This window comes from Physcomitrium patens, chromosome 3, assembly GCF_059467195.1.
Source record: "Physcomitrium patens ecotype Gransden chromosome 3, ASM5946719v1, whole genome shotgun sequence".
NCBI classification, from domain to species: domain Eukaryota; kingdom Viridiplantae; phylum Streptophyta; class Bryopsida; order Funariales; family Funariaceae; genus Physcomitrium; species Physcomitrium patens.
The window spans coordinates 17,065,241-17,076,657 of record NC_143412.1 but is presented as its reverse complement, the minus strand read 5'-3'; the positions used below and the strand labels follow the sequence as shown (position 1 = coordinate 17,076,657).

The following is an 11,417-nucleotide window of genomic DNA, read 5'->3' as shown; positions in this document are numbered from 1 at the left end:
TAAAAAAGAAAAGAAAAAAAGTATATGCAAATATTTTATAGAAATACATGCTGTGCAAACTAAAATTGCAACAAAGATTTGACAATTGATTAAGTACAAGAGAGTTTACTATCTCAGGAGTTGAAGGCACTTAAGAAACGATCACTTAGCATGTAAATCTAATATTTAGATTTCCATGTTAGATTTACCAAGTGTAAGTTCGATGGAAAATAGACGCCAACCAACATTAATTCAACAGCCACTATAACAGAGTTTTCTGTGCCTAAATGGAAGTTTTACTCAAAGAAAAGAAGTAAATCCTTTTTTCTGTTTCACTTAAACAAACTAATAAATGAATGGTCTAAACCCCATCCAGGTGGTATGATCCCCTAGTTTTCCCGTCCGCAGCTTTGGTAGCCATTCCTCAGCCACATGGGCCTGGGAATGGGCCGTATCCTCTGCTTGCAGCTCTGCTTTTATAACCTAAAATCGTCATCGCTATTCTCTCCGACTTTCTGTTTACTGCCGTGTTCGTGGAATTCACTTCGTGAGAGATTTGTGTGGCGAATTCATTCCAAGGTGCTTATTTTGAGCATAACGTCGACGACTCCGGTCCAGGAGCGTGTTGCTTCTTGTCTTTTCGTGGAGGCACAGCAGGAGCTTTGATGGTTTCTAGCATTTGGCTTCCAGGATGCAATGTGGTGGAACCGTGAGGAGCTGATCCGATCTTTATCGTGGAATTCTCAGTCAGTAGGTCAGAAAAATTGGGCCTTTAAGGTAGCTGGATGTTTTGCTGAGATGCTCTTGTGATGCATGGGTGTTGGGTGGGTTAGTTCTAGTTGTTGGGTTCTGATGTTTTGCGGTCATTGATATTTAGAGACGGAAAATTCTTGATAGTTGGACTTGATTTACAGATAATTGAAAGTGTACAAGTGCGTGACCAGGAATATGGTGAAACTGTACCGGTGAATGCATGTTGGAAACAAAAGAATCCGCAGGGTTTTGTTGTTGGGAGAGGATGTCTAAGCGCATTCTCTGGGAATAAGTTTGAAACAGAGCTGTACATGTGGATGCAAGGAACTTCATAAAGTATGAGGATCGAAGATGGAATAGCGACCTACATGAGGCGGTCTCAAATAATCCTGGTTGCTATCTAGGTGAAGTAGAATCAAAGAGCGAACTCAGTACCTGGAACATGACGTCGCAATGTGCTCAAACTCGTTTATCGACAAATTTTAGCTTTCTTGTGACTCCCAAGGTATTGGCATCATGTCAGAAGTTGACACGGACTGGGTTACAAAATGGTACCATTTCCTTACGAGGGCGCTGCTCGCGTCACTGCGAGAGTGACGTGAGCTGGGAACCGAGACACCTAAACAGTCGAATTGCGTGTATGCGAGCTGGGGAACCAAGCATACCTAAGCCCACATGGGTAGAGATGACTGCGATCACACGTGAAGATCAGTTCGATGAAGCTCTCGAGTCGGGAAACCCTATCATCATTGACTGGTGCTCTCTTTCTCCCCCATCCGCTTGTACTCATTGACTCGTTGCCTTCACGCCCTGATGCGTGTTAAAAATGTATCGTTGCCGTTGTAAAGAATCATACATGCTCCATAACTTCAGTGATGTAATGTGCATGCTGATGGTGTGCAGTTCTGGTAATGTGAATGCGCTTTTGTTCCATATACAATCACTACGCGCACCGATTCTAAGCGGGAACGCAAAGGACAGCGTTATTTGTGTGGGTTGATAAAGAGAAAGACTGAGGGGGTACGTTTGTGGAGTTTCTTTCTTTAGGATGGCAACCTGGTGCAGAAAATGCGTCTATTTGAAGCCAAAGCTGGAAAAACTTGCCGCTGAATACCACCCTGAGTACGTGAAATCCTCCTGTGATAATATTGCGGTTTTCACACTCATTTTTGTTGAAACTGTAAATTTCAGTATCCTCATGGATCTATTATACATCTTTGAACCTGATATCACACAAGTTTTGTTGTTTGTTATGCGGGTTCGCGTCTCGTATTCCACTAGAATTTCAGATTGACCATCACAAGAATAAGTAGCAATGTGGAGGGCAACTAGTCTGAACATTGTACGATTGTAACCTCCATCATGAACAGTAAGAGTTGCTGTTTGTGGCTGGTGATATTGTCATTGGACCTCAATAGTGTTTTCGCGCCCTTGCAGCGTTAAGTTTTATGTCGTGGACGTCAATATTGTGCCAGCAACACTGGTGACCCGCGCTGGAGTGACGGTGGGTTTTCTCGAGTTGCTACAGCCTCCATTTTTCTCTCTTCCTGATTACAGTTCACATGTGATCCAGAGATCCTCTTTGGTTAGATCTCCTCTTAACATTGTCCAATAAAACTGAAGCAAACTATTCAACTGTAATTTGGGCCCAACTTGAAACATTGAACTGATTGCCTTTTTTGTGTGATTATGACATACTATGTGATGTTTGGGGAACTCGGTTGAGAGCTTTCAGAAAATGCCAACGATTCAGGTGAGCAAAAATATGTCCTTAAGCAAAGAAAATTTTGCCATTCTGACGATTCTGATGTGGAAAACTCTGTCCTTGCATCCCCCCCCAGATAGTTAGGTGAGGCAGGTGAAGCCCGGAGGAAATTGTTGAATTTCGCGACGAGTTTGATATAGATCTTGAAGTTAACTTTCTTGACGGTTTCAAGATATCACATTAATAAATTCATTTATGTGCTTTGCAAATGTAGTTATGGAAAAACAAGGAGAAGGCAGGGGAGATTGTTGGTGGTGATCAAGGTTCACTGGTGATGGATAAAGTTCGGGAAATGCTGATTCATAGAAAGTAGCTTGTTGTGGGCATTAGCATTGGGCAGACTAGCTCGTCCTACACTCAACCTAGAATATGGTAATCTTATGACCCCATTTTCATCATTTGTTTTAAACCTTAACGCTTATTTAAGGAGCCGTTAAGAATGAGTTGACATCCATATTTAGTGTTTTATGATATTTTGATTATAAGAGATAGTGCTGTGTTTTCACTTTGACTATCAGTGTGGGCGTCGATTCTTCACGTCCTTTTGCATGTGCTGGCTAATCCTAATGAAGAACTGGATGTGGATCGATGTGCATTTGTCACTTTTACATAAAAATAAATAACGCTTTTGTTTAATTGTTTATTCAATTTGATTCAGCTCCGTTTATAAGTTAGCATGTGAAGGCTTTATATCAATTCTTTTTTGTTTCACAAAAGTACAAACAAAAAGGTTTCTCATATTTCAAAATTAATTTTGATGATTCTTTTTTTTTGTAGTTCAGTGACGCATTGTTGGTGCACTAAGTTTATGTTGCTTGCAATTTTAATATGGGCGTTAGTTTGTATTAACCATGTTCAAGGTTGACATGCGCATAATTGTTTTTCAACCAACATCACACGCAAAAAGAAAATCTATTCTAAATTGATAATAGTAGCAAACCTCGATTCCTAGTTTTAATAGCGTAAGTCCTGTGGGTTAATGTTGCAGACTTCCTACTGGAAATACACCTATAAGAAATATGAACACCAGAGTCCAAATCACGTGAATACTTGCCCTGCTAATTCCACATCCTAGTTTTGAAAAAATAGAAAAAATAACCCACCACGACCACGACAAACGATAAATAAACAAGCGAACGGGCCAACGAACGAGAAAGGACGTATCCAGGCGGAGGGAGGGGGAGCTGGAGGGGACAATCGTCAACAGAACGACGGAGAGTGTTTAAAAAGACCAGCTTTATCCAAACGAAGTGCAGGATAGGGATGTCCATTGGCTCATGCTGGCTCGCTCGTCTGTCCACGCTCGACGCGCTTTTCGGAGATGGTACCCAGATACTTTGTCTAGTTGCTGATGCTCATCAGCCAGGTTGCGCAATTAGCGATCCGCCACTGGCCCAGGCTACACCAGAATCATCATTTATTGCGACAAGTTTGCAAGTCCCATCCTTCACTTTGTCGTTGGTTTACCGGAAAAAAAAGTTCAGCTTCGTGGGGGTGAAGATGTAGAGTTCTCACTAAAGAGCTGAAAGCTGGTATATCTGGGATTGCGGCAGCGTGAAATTTGAGAGTATGTTTGTTGTATAGTGGATCGTGGGTGGTGTACAGCAGGACATGAATTTTGAGTAGGTATTTCGGGGGGTTTTGTTTATTTTGTCGTCGTTGTTGTTTGAAGGATTTAGAGAAGGGCTGTGGAGAGAAGTAGAAGTTTGACGTGGGTCGAGGGAGCGATGGCGCTCTCTTTGCCTCGGTGTGCTCCCCCTCACCCCCCACACCAGCTTGCCAGCATCCGGCAACAAAGGCTGTCCACGCACCGGGTAAGGTTTTTCTTCCCCCTCCTTCATGTTCCTTTTCAATCAGACATCTGTATCTCCCCACTCTACTACTCCCTCTCCGTCACCTGTTTCTTCCTTGAGCTGGGAGGTTTCCTTTCTACTGTAGAACTGCTCTCTCCTGAACCCGTGCAGCTCTTGCGCTTCGTAAACAATTCTCAGGTTGGATCTGACAACAGCTTTGCGTGTGTCGATCCTTCAGTCTGTTAACCGACCTTATGCACAATTGACAGTTATTGTACTTCGGAGTATGATTATTTCCCAGCCGTTCTATCCCGCGTTGTCACAATATTGTGAGGCTGAAAAAACTACACCTTCTATTTATCATTCTAGCTGCTTCTTCCAGTTCCCACTGATTTATTCTCTTCTTCTTCTCCTTCTCCTACGCATTCCATTCTCTTGATCGCCTTCAAGCAGCCATAACTATGGTAAGCAGTTACGGGAGGTCTCCAAATATCTTGCCTGTTATGATTTCTGGTCAGCATCGAAGAAATGCATGGACATGGTATTCAAGTATGTTTGTTATGTTTGTACAAAGCTACGTCATTTTAACTGGCTCTTAGAGATTTCTTTTCTTATGAGACACAAATATTGAAGGAATTGAAACTGTTTATTTCAACGTAAACTTTGCGATTGACACACATGTTGCTGCAGTTGCGAAGAGCAGCTCGTGCCAAGCACGGTTCAACAGAGAGCAGTTCAACGGTGCAAGTGGCTTCAACTGATCATATCAAATTCCCGAGTACGGAGCCATGTTGTCAAATTGCTTCGTTAGTCATGGTACCAAGGATGCCTGCGCGGCGGCCATCTCGGCTGCGAGTCAAGAAGGGTAGGGAAGACAAGATAGACTCGACAGACATGGAGGCAGCGGAGTGGGTGAGTAGGACTCTACCCAACAATGGAGTGGTAGAAGTTGATCCGCTGACAATATCAGAGCAGATTAGGCTCGCTGATAGAACCGGGTCCACGAGCGCTCAAAATCTTGTGGCAGAACCCACTACTACCTCTTCAGAGATCTCTGGATATTATACTCCCACTGGTGGATTTCTTAGGGTGCCTTTCGGAGTTCCCCTAGCTGCAGGTAACAAATTTACGTGGTGTACATGATCTTGCTTACTCTATTGCGAATTTGACTTCGTTGGCGAAGACCATGGAGATGGATTTCTATCTACGTTTAGGGTGAAGTTATTGATAACCCCTGATGGATACAGGTTCTGCTATTGTTTTGGCTGCTATGGCGGTTTTGGTTCATTCTTTAAGCAGACAAAATTCTGGAGCCGGTGCCACCTCGAACCAGTCTGAGTTGGAAGGCAAGCTCTCGAGTGGCAGCTTTGCCGGTGAATCCATTAAACCTTTTACTGGACATCCCGCTACTGACGATCAATCCAGAGGTTCTCGTGCTCTCAAGGCACCACATTCTCTGACGGAAGATATGAAACTACCAGCGGAGGTGTTGGCAAACACAGCAGGATTGTCAGCTGGAGCGGCAATTGTAACAACCTTCGACCTGCAACCCGGATCGGTAAGGAGAAAGCTTAATCACTCCTCAATGCCTTTGCCCCCGAGCCTTTCGAATGCGGGGCCAAAACATGATACGGAGCGCCGTAGTGAACAATCTCAGGCCTCAGTCTGGGCAGCTGCTACTCCTTTCTTTCCTCCAACCAACTCTCAAGTCCCTTCTTCAACTCCGAATCCTGTCTCGAGTTGGCCAGAAGCAAAATACAAGTCAGTTATCCCGTTTTTTCCTTCAGATCGGGTAGCAACAACATCCAGACACCAGAATAGATCTTCACTGGAGAGCGTCGCTCCTTTCTTTCCTGATGAGGACGGCAATAAACGGAGAAATAGAAGTTCTTCGACAAATGCTACCCCTTTTGATCCGAAGGAGCAGAGCAATGAGAGTCATGACCGCGGTTTGTTGGAAAATATTACTCCATTCTTTGCCGACGAGCAGCACAGCAATCGCGAGAGTATACCTGCCATGGAGGCTGTTACTCCGTTCTTCCCAGATGAGCGGGTTGATGAACATCGGAATAATTCTATGTTGGAAACTGTCACTCCTTTCTTTGCCTATGAACATGGCGGAGCTTCAGCAGGCTCACCACATTCAAAGACCAGTTTCAAGTATGAAAATGTAACACCATTTTTCCCGGACGATAGAGTTGAAAGATCAAGCAATATCGAGCAGCCGTCTAGCAGGCCTCATTACAGTGGGTCAAAAACTTCACAATTCAAGGAAGGATTTGGCAGCTGGGATGGAGAAAGCAATGGGGAATCGAGAGATTCTTTGGCTGAGGCTATGTCGCCTGACTCAGTTTCAAATGGTGGTTCTATTTCGTCTGAGGGTAAACAAGTATTGGCTGAAATGGCGAACAGGGTATGGGCTGACGACAGACACAGAGAATTCATCGAAGGCACAATGAAGAGGTCAGCCTCAGAGAGGAGCGACGATGTTGTGTCACTGGAAGGAGAAGAAGCCCTTTCCTTGGAACAGGGGTTCGTTCCAGAAGTCAAGGTGGAAATTAAGTTGTCACCTGAGGAGCTCGCAATTTTAGAGGAGAGGAAGGTCAGAATTCAACTTTTTAAACGCTTTAGGCTCATGAACCAACCACCGGAATCTTTCGTTGATGAGTACATAAGTTTCTGCGGTCGTAAAATATGTTCTTTCTAAATAGTAAGTTGGATACTGCCACTGACTTTTTATTGTGCCTATTTCAGGCTGAAGAAGAGAGGGAGAATGCAAAGTATCGAGCACTGCAGGCTGCCATCCCAGCTGTTGCCATCGGAGCGGGTGCTTTAGGTTCTCTTGCTGGAGGTAGCAAACATTTCTGACCTTCCAGAGCTGTCTCATCTTTCAGAATCTTAGCTCGACTACGTTCGTCTTAATCCATGGCTTACACGGGAGTGATTGATTTCTTTGTTATTGATGTGGTGCAGTGGATGGAGCGTTTCAAATGGTGGGTCTCACCGCGACTGCCAGCTTCATCTCATATGATTTAATATGGGCAAACAAAAGGTTTGGTCTTAAATCTCTTCGTTTCATTTCAGAATCATGCACGCTGCTTCGGACTGACCTAACTGAAGAAGGTGCAATTGTGTGTCCACATGATCTGTTGATGTGAAAGGCAATCCAATTTTTTGGCTTCCCATCTCGTTTTTCTAACAAGAGTGCATGTGGCTTGTTTTCAAACGCTATTCGCAAGTCGTTGGGAAAACATGTAATTCACGTCAGGATCAGGCTATTCATTGTCACTCAATCATGTGTTGATTTCCATCTGCAGGAAAGTGCTTCTGGAGGAGCTGTCTAGGATCACCGACCACAAAGGATTCCTGAGATGGCTTCAAAAGCGGAAGATTGTGAAGACCAATTGCTGAAACACTGACCATGCCAAGAGAAAGCGTTTCCCTGCAACACCTTTTACGAAACAGGAATTTTTGGATTACGTATCAAAAAATGTGGCTGATTACTAAACCTTGGTTTGAAATGATGCATCTGGTTTTAGTTTGCAGAAAGAGTGTATATTACAGAGGTCAACCATGCAACCACAGAGGTGTAATAGAGAGTATTGATTTTGTTTTGCGCTGAGAATTTCTGAAAGCTGGGAAGTGTGCTACAGTAAATGTGAAACTTGAGTCGAGACCCAGTTGGAGTGTAGTCCCAACTTGGGTGGAATTTCTGAGGCAACGGCCATGTATTATACTGTGTGATTTACGATCTGGTACGAATATAATGGATTGTGGAATTCAAAGCATAAACGTTTTGGTGCAGGTTGTTGGATTCAAAGTTGGAAGATGTATACATTGCAAATAAGTTTCCTGTGCCTGTCTGTTCAATCTCAGGAATCAGCATATTCATATCACGTCTGTAACAAATCACCAGGTGTTCATTCTCTGGAGATGTGAGATCACTCGGAAGGGTTCGACATCTTTTGCCAAGTCCGGGAGCACAGATTCGTCTAGAGTTGTAACTTTCGGTGTATCCATTGGTATGTTAGACTACCTGATGTATTTAACCTTGTGTGGCTTGGATCTAGAATCACTTGAAATTACCAAAGGATACTAATTTGCACCAAAAGATCCCAGACTAGAATTATTGTTTATTTATATATTTGTTAAAAATGACTTCAAATTTTAAATAAATTTGTAGTTACTTTATTTATTCAAATTTTAAATAACTTAAAAATTTAAATATCTATTTATAACAGATACTTGATTATAAAGTTTGTATTCTAATTTACACCTCTTAATGCCCCTTAAGAATGTCCTACTCATCTATTTGTACCTCTTAAAATTTGAAATTGAGCTTTATAAAATATAATTAAATATACTATTTTTTTTTTTTTTTTATTATTATTATTATTATTATTTTATTTTGTTTACATGCAACTTAAGTTGATCTTCTTCTTTTGGTCTCAAGTTTGTTTATATTTGACTTTTAATGTAATTAACTTGTAATTAACATGCATCATTAAAAAAAAGATCTGTGCACATAAATAGAATTTATAAAACAAAATAATTTTATTTATCTACTTATTTATAATAACATACACTTTGTTATGTTTACGTGCAATACAATTGTATAGGTTATAAAGTGATTTGGATTACAAAAGTTGTAGAAACTTAGAATCTGAACATATTTTATAATTAAAAATCAAACATATTTATGCACAATTTATCCATGTATGTTTTTGAGCCAAAATTAATTTTTAGAAGAATCTATTTTACTCATATATTTCTTTAATATAAACTCAAAATTATAATTAAAAACCACTAAATATGCAAAAAAAGGAAAAAAATGTAATAATATGATTAGATTTTCTTGTGTATTTAACAAAAAAAATCTTTATTTCACAATTTTTTAAATGTTATTTTAGAATTTCTCAAGTTTTATAATACAATAATAATTCTAAAATTGATAAAATATAGAATTTAAAATATTAGATTGTTAAAAGAGATGTTTTATAAAATATTTATGTTACTGTTACAGTAATTCAAAATTCCACTAAAGTAGCATATAATATTGTCAACACCTTAGATGACAACAACAATCTTCAGCGAATACCGCAACATGGAAGGATGATAATATAATAAGAAGATAGGATAGAAATGCAACTAGTCATAGCACAATCACAAAGTTAGGATAGAATTAGTGATTAAAAAATATTTTAGGCATTATAAGAACCAATAAAGGAACACTTTACTCTCTCTTTCACTTTAAAAATTGGACGTTTAGCTGTGAGTGAAAACAACAAGACCATTTGTTGCATTTTTGGAAGTTGTGACTAGGCCAAATGTTGTAACACTTTGTACTTGAATGAATAAAAAAAAAAGCGTGGTTTCAATGTCTTTGAGATACTCAATAGTGTAGCAATGTAGCAAAGAAATGTCATACCAAAGGAAGCATTTATGTTTTGGGTGCCTTGTTATATTGCAGTTACGGTTCCATGGCACTCCATTGACCAACAAAACCTCAGGCTAACAAATATCCTGGACATAGTTGTAAAGACAATCTTTGGTGTGAAGGAGATTTATCTTCTTTTACATATTGAAGATTACTAACTTGTAGATAATGATTTTACAAATCTAAGTTTTAAAATTTGAATAGCAAAGTATTGAACAACATTAATAATTTTGATATCAATAGCCTCAATTTTGGTTTTGATTTTTTTTTGGATATTTTATTTTATTTTGGTTTACTTTATTTTTTAAAAATATTTTTAAATAGGTAATTCTTAAATTTCATTATATTAATGGCATGAATATGATTTTGATAATGTTTTTTATTAAAAAATAATAGTTTTAATATATTAATTTTTATTATCAAAAAAATAATTTATAATAATTTCTCAATTGATTCTAAGTTGTATATAGAAACTTCAAGTTTTGCAAGTGCTAAATTAATATTGATTTTTTATAGAAAAAAATTAAGTGCACTCTTTTTTGTGTCTTATATTTATTTATTTCTAGAAATTTCAAAAATATATATAACTATAAATTTTAAATTCTAACTTTTAAATCATTACCACATATGTTTTCTATTAAAATCGTTGTAAATAAAATGAAATAAATTTTTGTATATTTATGTTGGAGATTTACATTAAAAAATTAAAAAAATAATAAAAATTCTTAATTTTATTTTAAATAATACTGAAATTAATTATTTATTAAAAACATGTATTTTTTATTAAAATTAATATTATTTTAAAAACAGGACGATTAGATATTTATTTATTCTATTTTTAATAAAACTATTTTTAAATTTGACTTTATTTGAAGTAATATTTTACTTATACGATTACATAATTTAATCTTATAATTTGATTTTTTGAGTGTTTTAAAAATATTGTACTGTTACAAGCATTACAGGTTTTTGATCATGTTGATTTTAGTAAAATCATTCACTCTACTAGCATCTAAATATGATAATAAGTATTTTCTAAGTCATGTATAAATGGTTATAAAAATTGCTAACATATGTAATTAACAAATATTCTAAATATTAAAGTTTAAAATAAAAGACGAAGGCATATCATATACATAGAAGATATCTTCAAAATATTTTTTTATAAAAATATTATTTTTTAATAAATATTTAATATTTATGTACTACTATCTTTATTTAAGATGAATTCCTAAAATTTTACATGTTATGCATTAATGCCATTCAAGGTTTCATTAGATCTAAGATGATTGTGGAATATTTTGAAAAGCCTGTAATAAATTGTTTTATTTTATCTTATTTTTACAATAAAATTATTTTTACATTATTATGTTTTTTCATTACTTTTTATTATTCTTTGTATTACCTATATTATTAAAATCACTTTTGAATATTTTTTTTTAAATATTTTTTTTGCAGCTTTTGATTGATTCTTAATAGAAAATAAATATTAAGTCTTGGATTGTATTTTTTTAAATAATGTAATATAAGACATCCATTGTTTTTTGTGTAAGATACTTTATCCTAATTCTAAGATAATAAGAATAATCTAAATAAAATAAAAAATTTGTTGCCGCTATTAAAAATTATAGAGAAATTTGATTATTTATCACCAATAAAGCAATAAATATATATTAGTCCTATTAGTTGT

General features: G+C 37.5%; 2 protein-coding genes across 8 annotated transcripts; both read left to right on the top strand.

The window, feature by feature from the left end:
* The first annotated feature begins 502 nt into the window (after positions 1-502).
* Positions 503-3,008, top strand: LOC112279724 (thioredoxin-like 3-2, chloroplastic). Of its 7 annotated transcripts, none has more exons than XM_090249037.1 (6): positions 503-688; positions 894-1,488; positions 1,780-1,854; positions 2,170-2,236; positions 2,468-2,485; positions 2,712-3,008. In XM_090249037.1, the coding sequence occupies exons 2-6, from the start codon at positions 1,175-1,177 to the stop codon at positions 2,808-2,810; spliced, it is 573 nt and encodes a 190-aa protein (XP_090105163.1). In that variant the 5' UTR covers positions 503-688; positions 894-1,174; the 3' UTR covers positions 2,811-3,008. The 7 variants fall into 7 exon arrangements, with proteins under 7 accessions (XP_090105163.1, XP_090105160.1, XP_024370164.1 ...); XM_090249034.1 differs by having other exon boundaries at positions 503-733; positions 924-1,488; XM_024514396.3 differs by having other exon boundaries at positions 503-733.
* An 881-nt stretch (positions 3,009-3,889) lies between these two features.
* LOC112279723 (uncharacterized) lies at positions 3,890-8,082 on the top strand. Its single transcript, XM_073532811.2, has 7 exons — positions 3,890-4,029; positions 4,170-4,311; positions 4,981-5,407; positions 5,538-6,892; positions 7,045-7,141; positions 7,264-7,342; positions 7,608-8,082. Exons 2-7 carry the CDS (start codon positions 4,225-4,227, stop codon positions 7,699-7,701), a joined length of 2,139 nt encoding a protein of 712 aa, XP_073388912.1. The 5' UTR covers positions 3,890-4,029; positions 4,170-4,224; the 3' UTR covers positions 7,702-8,082.
* The last annotated feature ends 3,335 nt before the right edge of the window (positions 8,083-11,417 follow it).

Excerpts from the sequence above, each read along its gene's own strand:
- LOC112279724 (XM_090249037.1), top strand. The coding sequence starts at position 1,175 with ATGACGTCGCAATGTGCTCAAACTCGTTTATCGACAAATTTTAGCTTT. Across the intron at positions 1,489-1,779 it reads AACCCTATCATCATTGACTG|GATGGCAACCTGGTGCAGAA; the intron begins GTGCTCTCTTTC and ends TTCTTTCTTTAG. Across the intron at positions 1,855-2,169 it reads GCCGCTGAATACCACCCTGA|CGTTAAGTTTTATGTCGTGG; the intron begins GTACGTGAAATC and ends GCGCCCTTGCAG.
- LOC112279723 (XM_073532811.2), top strand. The coding sequence starts at position 4,225 with ATGGCGCTCTCTTTGCCTCGGTGTGCTCCCCCTCACCCCCCACACCAG. Across the intron at positions 5,408-5,537 it reads CGGAGTTCCCCTAGCTGCAG|GTTCTGCTATTGTTTTGGCT; the intron begins GTAACAAATTTA and ends TGATGGATACAG. Across the intron at positions 7,142-7,263 it reads TTTAGGTTCTCTTGCTGGAG|TGGATGGAGCGTTTCAAATG; the intron begins GTAGCAAACATT and ends GATGTGGTGCAG.